Below are 15,312 nucleotides of genomic sequence, written 5' to 3'. Positions count from 1 at the left end.
AGGTTCCGAGCGAACGTTAAAAGGCAACTGCGAGGAAAGGAAATTTGGAATCACTGCCTCGCAGAAAATCATTCCTCACAGTGGCACACGGCTTCAGCGGACCAAACAACAGAAACTGAACGCTATCTGATTTGAGGAGTGCACTGCGCCGCGATGAGTCGCAATTTTGCCCTGATGCAAGATGTCGAGTGCAAGATAGCCGAATGAGGTGCCTAAACCGCAATGTGTGTGGGACAAGGATTCCCAAACGTTTATTTTTAAGGTAAATAATTTTATTGAGTAGTTACTTCAATTTTAAGTCGGAACTAATAACACAGATATCATAATGAAATAAAAAAAATAATTAGTGCCGTCAAAATGTCGAGATTACGCAATGTTGCTAATAGTTGCTGCGGAACATTTATTCATTTCCCGCGAAACAGCAGTGTTCTGCAGAACACAGTTTGGGAAATTCTGGTGTAGAGCGAAGCTCAGGCCCTAGATATGTCTGTGATGTTTTTTTTTTTTTGTTGTTGTTGTTGGTCCAATTCATTCAGATTACCACGAACATGAACCAGGGGACAAGCAAAAAGAAACAGAGAATCTCGGCGTCTCCTAGGAACGTTGCGATAAACAGCAATGTCCAACCTTCCATAACTGGAAATTAATCCACATGGTACATGCCAACCTTGAACATTGCAAGTCTAAGCCTCCAAGAAATCATCAAAAGTAAACAACAAATGCTGTGGTAACTTTCCAGCGCTCGGAAATTTGACATAACTATGCATTCAAGAAACACACTGACACGAAGAAGCAATAAGACCACAAATAGAGCTAATGCGCTTACCCATTACCCCACACACTAAATCTGGCAGCGTAAGCTTCATAAAACCTAACACAGCTATAACATCGACAAAGAGGACCAAATGCACATAAAGGGCATTAATAATGGAATGCAGCACATTCTTCGTGACGTCTATACACACACACACCCTGGGTAGAAGCTCATCCCGACATTACGGCAAAACTCCTATCACCAGAAAATACGGTTTTAATACGGGACTTTTAACTGTCACAGCACCACATTGAGCTACAGAGAATAGGATGAAAATTGACGTATACTGGAACAATGGACTGAAACAAATAACTTTTCGTTATTACATGACTCAAAATTACTCTGGTGCTTCAGTAGCAAAATGTGGAGCTGCTTAGTTAGTGCAAATGCGCACAACCGGAGCATGGAAACTGTATATGGCCTCACACCTAAAATGCAACACAGACCAAAGAAACTCAGTCCAACACCGGGAAACTATGAAAGCTTCGTAGAGAGACTCCAAAAAATCTTCCAAGAAACACACTGTACGAGGTTGGAGGCAATGTTTTATCCCACGTCTCACAGATGAATCAAAGGACATTCTAAGCAAATACTGATGACTATACAAGCAGGACCCTTTCGATGAACAGACTGTTTCGCGCAGAACTGCACTAATGAACATGACGAGTGAGACAAGACAGAGGTAGTGGAATGTTAGCCCGAAAGATATTGACATAATGTACAGTAGCAAAATGGCCTGGAATGTAGTCAAAAAAACTCAACTGCGATCCTAAGTTAAACAACCGTCAAAAGTAATCAACAACCAAGGTGCTCACCAACTCATCCCAAATGGAAAATCCAAAAAAGAACGTTAGAAGTACAAAATCATTAGACACACATAGCAAGACTCATAACTTCGTTGTGCCATTTGCCTTGAAAGAACTCAACCTAAGACTAAACTCAATGAAAAATAAAAAAGCACCCAGGATTGATGACATCTGCATGGAACAGATAAAACACTTTGGTCCTGAAGACACACTATGGATCCTGGGCCTTATAAACTCTACCTCAAGACACGCAAGATTCCAAACATGGAAGGCAAATAAAGATAGTAGCACTGTTAACATCAGGAAACATCCGAATTCCCGAAGTAGTATGGGACGACATCGCTCTTATGTCACTTATAGAAACTGTATGAACGACTGATACTAAATCGCATAGCAGGCATCGTCATCCCAAAGTTCACCCGTCGACAGGCGAGTTTCATACCAGAAAAATTTTGCTCCACCAAAATCTTGTTCCTTACTGAATATATATAAAAGAAGGATATGAAAATAAACAAATAATATGACTAGCCTTGATTGACTTAAGCTCTGGGTACGACACAATGAACCACAGACCGCTCGTGAGAAAACTGACACATTTAAAGACTACCAGCTCGTAATAATCACAGCATCACTGGTATATATACAGGGTGTTACAAAAAGGTACGGCCAAACTTTCACGAAACATTCCTCACACACAAATAAAGAAAAGAGGTTATGTGGACATATGTCCGGAAACGCTTAATTTCCATGTGAGAGCTCATTTTAGTTTCGTCAGTATGTACTGTACTTCCTCGATTCACCGACATGATTTCATACGGGATACTCTACCTGTGCTGCTAGAACATCTGCCTTTACAAGTACGACACAACATGTGGTTCATGCACGATGGAGCTCCTGCACACTTCAGTCGAAGTGTTCGTACGCTTCTCAACAACAGATTCTGTGACCGATGGATTGGTAGAGGCGGATCAATTCCGTGGCCTCCACGCTCTCCTGACCTCAACCCTCTTGACTTTCATTTATGGGGGCGATTGAATGCTCTTGTCTACGCAACCCCGGTACCAAATGTAGAGACTCTTCGTGCTCGTATTGTGGACGGCTGTGATACAATACGCCATTCTCCAGGGCTGCATCAGCGCATCAGGGATTCCATGCGACGGAGCGTGGATGCATGTATCCTCGCTAACGGAGGACATTTTGAACATTTCCTGTAACAAAGTGTTTGAAGTCACGCTGGTACGTTCTGTTGCTGTGTGTTTCCATTTCATGATTAATGTGATTTGAAGAGAAGTAATAAAATGAGCTCTAACATGGAAAGTAAGCGTTTCCGGACACATAACACATTTTCTTTCTTTGAGTGTGAGGAATGTTTCCTGAAAGTTTAGCCGTACCTTTTTGTAACACCCTGTATACAAGGTGTACAACTTTGCTTACGCCGTTAGCCGATAGGTGGTGACAATGGCAAGTAGCGGTCTAAAGAAACAGATCGCAGACGTCAGGCAGTTAGCTTGGACCTCGGTCAACATAACCTCATTCAAACATTAGTCGATTTGGGTCTGTATCATAAAGTTGTTCAATTCTCGTCATTTGCGGAAGGTATTACTGTTTTGTTTCAATATGAAGAAAACAGCGGCTGAGTCTCATCGAATGCTCTCAAGTACGTATGGTAAGGACGCTGTTAGTGAAGGAACGTATCTTGAGTGGTTTCAGCGCTTGAAGAACGGTGATTTTAACGTCGTAGACCGGCATAGTGGTGGAAGAGAGAATGTTTTCGAAGATGCAGAATTGGAGACATTGCTGAATAAAGACTGGCGTCAAACTCAAGAAGAATTGGCACGATTAGTGGGAGTGACAAAGTAAGCTATTTCAAAACGTCTCAAGGCCATGGGCATGATTCATAAAGAAGGAACTTGGGTCCCGTGCGAGCTGAAACCAAGAGACGTTGAACGGCGTTTGTGTGTTTGTGAGCATTTGCTTCAGAGGCAGAAACGGAAGGGATTTCTGCATCGCATTGTGACTGGGAACGAAAAATGGGTTCACTGCGATAACCCGAAACGCAAAAAATATATATATATATATATATTTTATTATTTTCCCTGTATATATATATATATATATATATATATATATATATATATATATATATATATATATATATATATATATACAGGGTTATTACAAATGATTGAAGCGATTTTACAGCTCTACAATAACTTTATTATTTGAGATATTTTCACAATGCTTTGCACACACATACAAAAACTCAAAAAGTTTTTTTAGGCATCCACAAATGTTCGATATGTGCCCCTTTAGTGATTCGGCAGACATCAAGCCGATAATCAAGTTCCTCCCACACTCGGCGCAGCATGTCCCCATCAATGAGTTCGAAAGCATCGTTGATGCGAGCTCGCAGTTCTGGCACGTTGCTTGGTAGAGGAGGTTTAAACACTGCATCTTTCACATAACCTCACAGAAAGAAATCGCATGTGGTTAAGTCGGGAGAGCGTGGAGGCCATGACATGAATTGCTGATCATGATCTCCACCACGACCGATCCATCGGTTTTCCAATCTCCTGTTTAAGAAATGCCGAACATCATGATGGAAGTGCGGTGGAGCACCATCCTGTTGAAAGATGAAGTCGGCGCTGTCGGTCTCCAGTTGTGGCATGAGCCAATTTTCCAGCATGTCCAGATACACGTTTCCTGTAACGTTTTTTTCGCAGAAGAAAAAGGGGCCGTAAACTTTAAACCGTGAGATTGCACAAAACACGTTAACTTATGGTGAATTGCGAATTTGCTGCACGAATGCGTGAGGATTCTCTACCGCCCAGATTCGCACATTGTGTCTGTTCACTTCACCATTAAGAAAAAATGTTGCTTCATAACTGAAAACAAGTTTCGCACTGAACGCATCCTCTTCCATGAGCTGTTGCGACCGCGCCGAAAATTCAAAGCGTTTGACTTTGTCATTGGGTGTCAGGGCTTGTAGCAATTGTAAACGGTAAGGCTTCTGCTTTAGCCTTTTCCGTAAGATTTTCCAAACCGTCGGCTGTGGTACGTTTAGCTCCCTGCTTGCTTTATTCGTCGACTTCCGCGGGCTACGCATGAAACTTGCCCGCACGCATTCAACCGTTTCTTCGCTCAGTACAGGCCGATCCGTTGATTTCCCCTTACAGAGGCATCCAGAAGCTTTAAACTGCGCATACCATCGCCGAATGGAGTTAGCAGTTGGTGGATCTTTGTTGAACTTCGTCCTGAAGTGTCGTTGCACTGTTATGACTGACTGATGTGAGTGCATTTCAAGCACGACATACGCTTTCTCGGCTCCTGTCGCCATTTTGTCTCACTGCGCTCTCGAGCGCTCTGGCGGCAGAAACCTGAAGTGCGGCTTCAGCGGAACAAAACTTGATGAGGTTTTCTACGTATCTGTAGTGTGTCGTGACCATATGTCAATGAATGGAGGTACAGTGAATTTATGAAATCGCTTCAATCATTTGTAGTAGCCCTGTATATATATAAAACAATGTTCTAAAGAGTCGATGGCAACGGCAGAGGAACAGGGTCGCCCAGGGTAGTGTCCTGGTATCCCTCCTACTCAAATTGTATACCAATGATCAACCATCATCAAATTATGCGACCACTTCCTGAGCAGTAACGATCTGGCTATCACAGCTCAAGAAGAGAGTTTTGACGAGGTAGAATAAAACCTGGAGCACATTATAAGCACCACGTCAATATACTTCCAGGAAAATCCCTTGAACCAAATCCCTGAAAGACTCAAGTCAGACCTTTCATCTTCGCTCAAAACAAGCAGATCGAAAGCTGAATGTAAGCCGGAATGCCTGGATCACTCAGATAAAGCGACACACTACTGGACCCGTCACTGACACACAGAAACTGTGCGAAGATCCACAGTGCAGGCGTAACAAGAAATAACTTACAGAGAAAACTGACAATCAGCAACTTTGGAACTAGACTAATGGTACTGAGAACTACAGCCCAGGCGCTGTCCTTCTCTCACTTATTATTGCTAATGGCTAATAATAGAGGCGCCAAATGAATTAACTACTATTTATTAACGTAAAATACGCGTACATACTAACTGTAACGTAAAGAACATATTATAATGTTCTCGAAACATTTCTACCATTATTTAGAACTCTCACATCCACATAAAATACTTCTAAAAACCTAGGTCTTGATTTGGGCAAGAGGTCTCCTAATAACCGAAATCCACAATGAATCAGGCAAAAGCTGTATCGTTCCTTTTTTTAATACGCACTTAGAGATACATGTCCGAATTTCTTGCGTGTTAAGCCCTTTCGGTTTCATAGATGTCAACCGCATTTTTATTCAATCTCGCAGGTAATTCTTCATGAGTTATAATTGTATTTACGCTTATCACTATTAAGAGATTATCAATGTCACCTGATACTTGAGAATCGCTTAGCGGGTAAAAATAGAGTAATTATTTCATAACTTATAAAAAATGATGACAAACAATCATCTGTTCTTACGATGTGCGATACATAAGGTTATTAAGAAAACACCTGCTTTTACACCGCTATGGTCGTTCTAGATATCGCGACAGTAACTTTCACAGCAGAGTCGCGTTTGTGATTATACAAAGTTATTGTGTGAAAAGTGGCGTACGTTTCTCTTTCTCTTACAAGGGTAATATTCGCAACTATCTCTTCGTGAAAGGAACTTCTAGAGAGGGTTATAACGAATAAAATGCGTACAATGGAGTCCCTAGGGATGTAAGTGGAATGAAATCTGACTGTGTTATAGCCATACTTCATCAGAGCTCGTTATCACAGGTTCCTTTGTGCTCATTTGTTTCCAGGCGTAAACAAGAAGCACATAGTCGATAACAGAACAAGTGCTGCTATGGTAGTATCGTGTAATAAGAAGGTGTCGCAAACGTTTTGTTTTGAGGGCGATACAGGGGAGTGGCCAATGTACTGCGAGTTGCATACGTGGATCTTATTAGGCGTTCGCCGAGAAAGCAAGTTGTGCTGTCGACCGGCATCACTTTGACGCAGCCCACGAGTTACATGGAAACTCCAAGATGTGCAATTATGAAATGTGGCTGGTTTAAATTTTTTAGCGAGGCCACACGGAAAGCGAAAGACTTTGACGTAAAAGCACGAAAATGTTAATCACTCTGTATATTGCCTTAACACCTTAAATACCTAGTTAGCAGATCGAAAATTGGCAAGAGATATAGGGAGTCTCAATGTTTCAGAGAAATAATGAATAGCCTAACGCAGTAGCTAGAGAAGAAAGCATGTATGAGTCACAGCGTGACATTGGAAAATCGCTGGTTATACGGAAGTGAAACAGAGAGTCACTATTAGTAAATAGGAACGCGGAAAATGCGAATAAAATCGGAAAGTTTGTAGAGAACCGAGAAGTTTAAAGAATTTGGGAGCGCTTCAGTCTCGTACTGTCACGCAGTCGTTCAGTATCCTTACAGTTATAGCTAAGGAGAAAAATTCTGCGACTCATTGTTCAGTGGGGGTCCTACCCGACTTCGCCAACCTTGTTTTTCGTATGATAAGTTCACTAACATTCACGAGTTAGGTATCCATAATATTTATGAGTTTAAGTTACACAGACGATAGAGTTTCCTAATCTGACTGCCGAGAAACAAGGAATCACTAGCCCGAAATAAATATTTCACTCTACCAGGTCTTCAGACAAGCGAAATGCTCTTACACTACAGGAAGAATGCAATTGCATGAATTCCAAAAAAGGCAGGTTGTAGCAAGTGTGAATATTACTGACCTATCAGTTTAATAATTCATTATGGATACAAATTATTTACGGCAGAAGGAAAAAACAGATGGAGACCGACATTGGGAATGATTCTTGGTTCCACAGAAATGTATGAATACACGAGGTAATATTGATTCTTTTAATTTAGAAGATATGTTAAAAGAAAGGCAAACTTACATTTATACATTAGTATATATAGTGAAATGTTTTCTACTATGTTGACTACCCCTCTCGAAAATTTCAAGGTAACAGGGATAAAGCACAGGGAACGAAAAGTTATCTATATTCCATACGGAAGCCAGACTGTAGTTCCAAGAGTCGAAGTAGATCAAAGAGAAGCGATTGTTGAGAAAGGAGCGAGACAGAGCTCTAGCCTGTCCCCGATTATATTCACTGTGTACATTGAGCATGGTGTGAAGAGAACCAAATAGAAACTTGGCAGCTGATTTAAAGTTTAAGGAGAAGAAATAACTTTGAGCTTTGCTTGTTACAATATAATTGTGTTAAAGATTGCAAGGGACTTAGAAGAGGAGTTGAAGGGAGTGGATAGCGTCTTGATTATAAGACGAACATTAATAAAAGTAAAACAATGGTAATGGAATGGTGTCGAATTAAATCGGGCGATGGTGAGGAAATTACATTACAAAATGTGACAGTGAAAGAAGTACCGTATTTTACGGACTATATTTTAAACAATAACATTTTTATTATTAGATTGAAAAGCTAGACTTAAAAATTCATAGTTTGTAAAACCGAAATTACCTTTAAAATCCCTGAAAATCGTCATCTAAGCTTTCTTCTTCTTCTTCGTCTTCTTCTTCTTCATCTTCCTCTTCGTCGTCATCATTGTCTTCTTCATATATAACATGGTCTTCACTTCCGTAGGGACCGTTACTTATGTTGCACTTCTTGAAAGATTTATCAATAATGTCTTCTCCCGCTCTAGATAATGGCTGTTTTATCCACTGACACACTTGTTTGATTGTACGTCGTTTTAAAAATTCCTTCGGCGTGAATTCATTTTGGGTTTTATCTATCATCCACTTGTTCCATTCCTCTCTGATATACACTTAGTATAGTTCATTTATCGAGACATCAAGAGGTTGCAGCTGTGAAATAAGTCATCACGAGATAACAGTAAGCTATTTCTTTTAAGGTATCTGTCTCAGTTTCTCATTCACAGAATTTTTCAAATGACTGCTAAACTGATCCTGCACAAGTAGAGAAATCTTCTTCAATAAAGCACATTTCCTTCTCTCCCACACCATGTTAATCAATAATTTCGTAACATCCTAGTCCATCCAGCCCTTGTCATGTGTGAACAACACCACTTGGCGGTATTTCAGAAGGATCTGGCATTGTTTTGCACTTGAAAATGACTATTGGGTTAACAGTATCGTCAGCACAACATGAAAGGAAAACAGTGTAGTGTATTTTTTCATGTTCACTTGTTTTTTTAGCACCTTTAATGGCAGCAGTTCTGTAACTCGACACATCATGTCATAGGAGTTTCGTCCATATTCCCTATTTGGCTTGGTTCCACACTGGTTTTCTTTCGATGTTGAATAACAAAACGATGGAAAGATAATGCTTTCCCTTCATACTCTCGTGGCATTTTCGCATGCTAAGCCGAAGACGCTTCATAAACCTGAAGCATTAACCAACTCCAAAGCTGAAGTATGTTAAGTTCCACTGTAGCGCTAATTTACGAGTATGCACATGATGTTTTTTGTATTAACTCCAGTGCCATTTTGACAGTGTCCTTGAATCCATTTCAATACGTCATCTTCTAGTTTTGGCCATTTTGCATTCGGTCCTCTATGTGCACATTTAGTCTTCCCCTTTTTTTCAGTTCTTCTTTACCAGCCTGCCAATAGCGTATGATTTTTTTTCTGTCGGTGGAGGGCCGAAATGCCACTCAAATGGTTCAAATGGCTCTGAGCACTATGGGACTTAACAACTGACGTCATCAGTCCCCTAGAACTTAGAACTACTTAAACCTAACTAACCTAAAGACATCACAAACATCCAGGCCGAGGGAGGATTCGAACCTGCGACCGTAGCTGTCACGCGGTTTCGGACTGAAGTGCTTAGAACCGCTCGGCCACAGCGGCTGGCGAAATGCCAGTCAGATGCTCTGTTTTCTTCTGCATATTCAATTCTTCTGCACATTCAATTTAAAGCCCGCATCATATGAATACTTTCCATTTTTTCCTTTACGTAATTAGCTACTAACAAAAATAATATCCTGATACCGATAATACAAATCACCTTCAATTCAAGTTCACCGGCACCGTAGACTACAATAACGGATCATAAGCTAAACAGTGTTCTGGGTTTGTGATGGCGGGGCGGGAGAGAGGCAGTGTTGGCAAGCTTGTGAATCCCCACAACTCATGTTCGTCAAATCGGTGCACTACTGTTGCCAGTTGAATCCAATGCTGCCAGATAGAGCTTTCGCGCGGGATTGAATATATGGCTATTTTGAATCAAACGCTGGACTTTTTGATATCAGTTTCGAGTATAAGACGCAGCTGAATTTTGGGAGCAATTTTTCGAAGAAAAAAATGCGTCTTGTAGTCCGTAAAATACAGTAGACGAGCTTTAGTATTTGGGCGACAAGATATTAGAAAAACGGCATTTACGATCTTTTAGTGTGCCGTCTGAAAATGAGCTATGCTCGAAACTGGTAAAATAAATAGAAATTATAATAACAAGCAGCTATAGAGGACTATGATTACAATAGTATGCGTATTTCATACAAAGAGAAATTTATTAACCTAGAATATTAATTTAAGTATCAAGAGTTCTCTTCTCAAGGTATTTTTCTCGAGTTTAGCCTTGTACGGAAGAGAAACTTGCTGATACAGAATAATGATGAAGATTGAACTGGTACATCGACTAACTAATAAGGAGGAACTGAATCGAATTGGGGAAGAAAGAAGCTGACGGCACAACTATTCCTTCTATTCCGCAGAAGAATTTCTATTATTGTAATGTTCAAAAATTTGGTGGGTAGTAACTACTAACATCTGCGTATCTTTTTCTTTAAAAAAAGTTTAAGAAATGTTCAGCATGTAACCATATGTACAAATTCATTTGTGATGTGAATATATAACGACTCGTTCCACATCATTACGACTTATCGTGCGAAATGATCCATGGAAACTGAAACTAACTAACTAGGCTAATACGAGGGATCGGTTGGTAGGACATAATAGAGGGAAGCGCTAGGAGGTGGGTGAAATTTTAGACTGAGACCAAGGCTCAAACTTAGAAAACAGTTTGAAATAGATGCTGGACCCAGAGACAAGACACATGCACGGGATGGACTAGTGTGACTAGTTGTGTCAAAGTAGTCTGCCGACTGAAGACAATCACACAACAACGACGACGTCATGAATGAAGTAGGTTTGCGAGGCAGGTGCTTGTGAACTACCTATGTTTCTGAATCGATGAGGGTGTCCCTACCTTGAAAAACAATACACATCCGTCTGCAGTATGTCCGTGCTGGACTTTTCCGTATGAAGTTACATGGAGACGTCCATGGATGAAGCCCCTGCGTAAACTGTGTCATTGTACGACAAACAACAGTTATTTGAGATAGTGTGGAAAAAAAATTATGTAACATTAAAGGCGCGTAATGAGAGAGGCGGTTTATGAGTTTAAGCTGCAAGACGTAAATGTTTCAATTCAATAAATGTTTATTTCAATAAAAAACTTATCATTCATATCTGACGTGCAGTTCCTTACCTGAAAGTACCCAGTTTCGGATTCTATCGCCTCTAAATAATTTGGGACAATCTGTAATCATCATAAAAGACGAGGTAGATCGGCAGTTTCGATCACATTTTTGTGTTAATTGAGTGATCACGACTAGCATACACTACATTGGTCAGGAAAATGGTAAAAAAGACGCACTGAACGCTGGTAGCAAGACAGTATACTGTCTTTTAGTATCTTAATTCTCATGCCAGATCACGACGCCACAAGGAAAGGTGACAGTGATTACTGTGTATGCAGGAGGCAAACAGTTATCGTACCTGCAAAGTGATGGGCAAATGGACTGAATGGCAACAGAATGAGCTATCCTCCGCGATATACTGAGCGGCATCTTGAAGCATATTTGTGGATATGGGGAATTAGCGACAGTGTTACGCTCTGACAATAAATCTGCGTGGTCTCAGTTATAATATACATTCCTGTCCATCCTTTCTGTGACTTTTATTCTCATTTACTACTACTTTGTAATAAATAATCACAGTTACTTCGAAGCTAACTACTGGAGCCGTTTCGATATTCCATTGTTGTTCATATTCTTTCGTAGTATCAAGCTCACATATTCCATCGTGGTATCAAGCGTATTGTACACAACGAGTATTCCTCAATGCGTTGTAACTGTACTCTCTGTGGGAAAGCTGTTAAGAGTCTAGCAAGGTACCAGGGCCGTATCCTATCTAGGCGCCCGGACGACGAAAAATTGAAATGAAGAGTTTTTGTGTTAATAGCTTGGTGCGGGGCATTGAAATCGTGGGAGACGTGGACGTAATTATGTTGTACGGCTGAATATTGCAGTGGACAGCCGACATGAATTATGCCAACACTCACTCTCAAACCTGGCGTTCGCTCGCGTCAAATTGCCGGTTCAGTGCGTAGCACTTCACTTTGGACAACCACTAAGTTCCTTAAAATAATGTAGGACGATTTTTGTCGTTTGAAATTACTTCGATTTCGAGGTAACCCGATCTCCTCCATCTGCCATTTCAATAAAATCTTAAAGATCGTTTTCCTAACATCAAGGTTATTCTACGAATGTACTTGTCACTTATGATCACAAACAAAAGTGGGAAAATGTCGTTTTCATTATTCGGCTAGATCAAAACCAGGCTTCGAATATACATTTTACAAGATAGGCTCAATTACTGGATTTCAGATCCACCTGCTACGTAAATAGCTGTCTTTTATAAAAACCGAAATATGTTTCAGCACCTTTGTGCCATCGTCATCGAGTACATTAATTTAGTTCTATAAAATGCTAGAATGTTTTAAGCAACAGTTATTCTAACGAAATAGGCATAAAAACAGTTTTTGTTTGTTGTTGTTATTACTTTAACCTTTACATAGTTGGGTTATGTAGGATCCTCTGTAAATTACTGTACATTGCAAGCTTGTCATGTACAGTTAAATGATGTTACTCTGAGCTTGGCTGGCGAGTAAACAATTCAGCTATCTGTCAGGTTCAAAGTTCTGGCTTCGCTCGCTACTGGAGGTGCTATTTCTAAGACAATTACGTTATGAAGATATTAAAGTATAAGCGGTGCGACAATAAACTAATGACACTGATTTTCTTTGCAAGATGTGGCAACCCTGCAGGCTTGCGTACGCACATTGTCTTTGACCTTGGTCTATAAGCTGCTTCTAGACAAAGCGGCACATCGATGCAACTGCTCGGTCATGAGTTGTGCTGTAAGAAGTTAACACGCGTTTGTGTGTCTCGTCACAGAAATGGAACCGCATAATATTCCGCAACGGTATGCCATTTCTTTTTGCGTTAAACTGTGTGAATACGCGACGACAACTTACGGTAAGCTTCAGAAGGCTTTTGGAGAGGAGATTTATGTCAAGAGCTCAAGTTTATCGCTGGCATAAAATGTTTATGAAGGCAGAACGAATGTTGAAGATGAAGACAGCAGTGGACGACCATCGACCTCACAGATGGATGTCAACTTGGCCAGCTTGCGTGAATTCGTACGATCTGATCGAAGATTATCCGTGAAAATGATTTCAGAAGAACTGAACATCAATAGAGAAACGGTTCGTCTAATAATAACTGAAGATCTTGGTATGAGAAAGATTTGTGCAAAAATGGTCCTCAAAAATCTCACACCACAACAGCAAGAAACACGGAAAAATGTGGCAGCCGATCTATTAGAGCAAACGGAAATCAATCCAGAATTGTTGAGCGTGTTGAAATTTGGTTTTTTCAGCACGATCCAGAGACAAAACGCTAATGGTGATCAAAGGGATCGCCCAGACCAAAAAAGCTCGCATGTCGAAGTCAAAAATGAAATGCATGCTTATGTGCTTCTTTGATTCCAAGGGAATTGTTCATAAAGAGTGGGTGCCTCCTGGACAAACAGTTAACGAATATTACTACAAAGAAATTTTAGAAAGACTTCGTAAAATAGTTCTTCGTGCCCGTGCCAACATTGCTGATAATTGGATTTTGCATCACGATAATGCGCCATCCGATACTGCTCTATCAGTACAGCAATTTTTAACCTCAAAACAAATTTCAGTACTACCACAGCCACCTTATTCACCAGATATCGCTTCGTGCAACCTTTTTCTATTTCCAAGAGTCAAAATGGCGGCATGGGACACCATTTTCAAACAACACAAGATATCAAAAAACCTGCGACGAGGGTCTTGGAGGAAATTACAGAAGATGAGTTCCAGAAATGTTAGCATCAATGGCAGAAGCGTTGGAAAAAGCGTGTGCAATCAGGAGGGAACTACTTTGAATGAGACAACGCTAAACTTGACTAAAACGGTAAGCAACACTTTTCTTCACATCAGTCTCGTTACTTTATTGTTGCACCTCGTAGCTTTATTAGTATGAAGCATACGCGCAAACCAATTAGCCAATAAGATTATTTAAAAGTTTCATTTTAAGACTGATAAAAGCATGTTATTTGAATTAAGTATGGGAAAAATTTGATTGATTGATACATTCCTTTTGCTGTCTTGCATTTGCCTAACAAACATTGCCTAATATTACATTACGTCATTCAAAAACTTAAAATAATGATTTTTCAGTGTTCATGAGTCACATCTCTTCGACCTTTTTTCCTGTGATTCTGACTGTAGCGATGTTAACGAATCGAACTGAATGCCCTCATGATTGAAATTCTTTTAATTTGTTAATCTCATAAATTTATTGATTCATAAATTGTATAGCAAACTTCACACATTTAAATAATAAACTTTAAATGGTGCGACATGAACTTTTAATCAGAAACTTGCCCTGAGATGCTATTTTTGCACCTTAACTTTAACAAAATTTCGCCCTGTAGGGTCCTCTCCACAGGAACAGCCTAGGGTTCTATATATGCTAACTACAGTCCTGGGAGCTACTACTGGTACAGGCAGAAGATTAAAACTACTAGTCAGCCAGCGCTGGAGCTGAGTGAGAGTAGCTAACGTTCTCAGGACACTGGTATCACCCTACGGCTGCGCTCGGGGCGCGTTCTCAGGGCATCAGCACGCGAGCAGCGCTGGTTGCCGGGTACCAGGGGCAGTGGCGTAGGGACAGCATGGGCGTGGCGCGGCGCTGCCGACTCACAGGTGGTCCTGGCGCTTGAACGCCTTCCCGCACATGCCGCAGACGTACTTCCGCTCGTCGCTGTGCGTCAGCTTGTGCTTGGCCAGCGCCGACGCGTTGCCAAACACCTTCCCGCACACCTGCAACACAAAAGTGGGGGGTGCCCCAGGGATCAGTGTTGGGGCCACTCCTGTTCCTTATTTATATAAATGATATGCCCTCTAGTATTACAGGTAACTCTAAAATATTTCTGTTTGCTGATGACACTAGCTTGGTAGTAAAGGATGTTGTGTGCAACATTGGCTCGGTTTCAAATAGTTCAGTACGTGGCCTCAGTTCATGGCTTGTAGAAAATAAACTAACGCCAAATCACAGTAAGACTCAGTTTTTACAGTTTCTAACACACAATTCAACAAAACTTGACGTTTTAATTTCACAGAATGGGCATATGATTAATGAAACTGATCAGTTCAAATTTCTAGGCGTTCAGATAGATAGTAAGCTGTCGTGGAAAGCTCACGTTCAAACTCTTGTTCAAAGACTTAATACTGCCATTTTTACTATTCCAACGGTATCAGAAGTGAGTG

The 15,312-nt window shown here is 40.7% G+C and overlaps 1 protein-coding gene across 1 annotated transcript in view; it reads right to left on the bottom strand.

The window, feature by feature from the left end:
• The window catches only part of LOC126230276 (zinc finger protein 541-like), a 689,355-nt gene that overhangs the window by 19,985 nt on the left and 654,058 nt on the right, over positions 1–15,312 (bottom strand). Inside the window, exon 5 of the mRNA XM_049942389.1 lies at positions 14,747–14,865. Within this exon, the coding sequence (XP_049798346.1) occupies positions 14,747–14,865 (119 nt within the window). The remainder of the gene's footprint in view (positions 1–14,746; positions 14,866–15,312) is intronic.

This window comes from Schistocerca nitens, chromosome 1 (assembly GCF_023898315.1).
Source record: "Schistocerca nitens isolate TAMUIC-IGC-003100 chromosome 1, iqSchNite1.1, whole genome shotgun sequence".
NCBI lineage: Eukaryota > Metazoa > Arthropoda > Insecta > Orthoptera > Acrididae > Schistocerca > Schistocerca nitens.
Note: the sequence above shows the minus strand (reverse complement) of the source record. Positions and strands in the feature narration are given on the sequence as shown.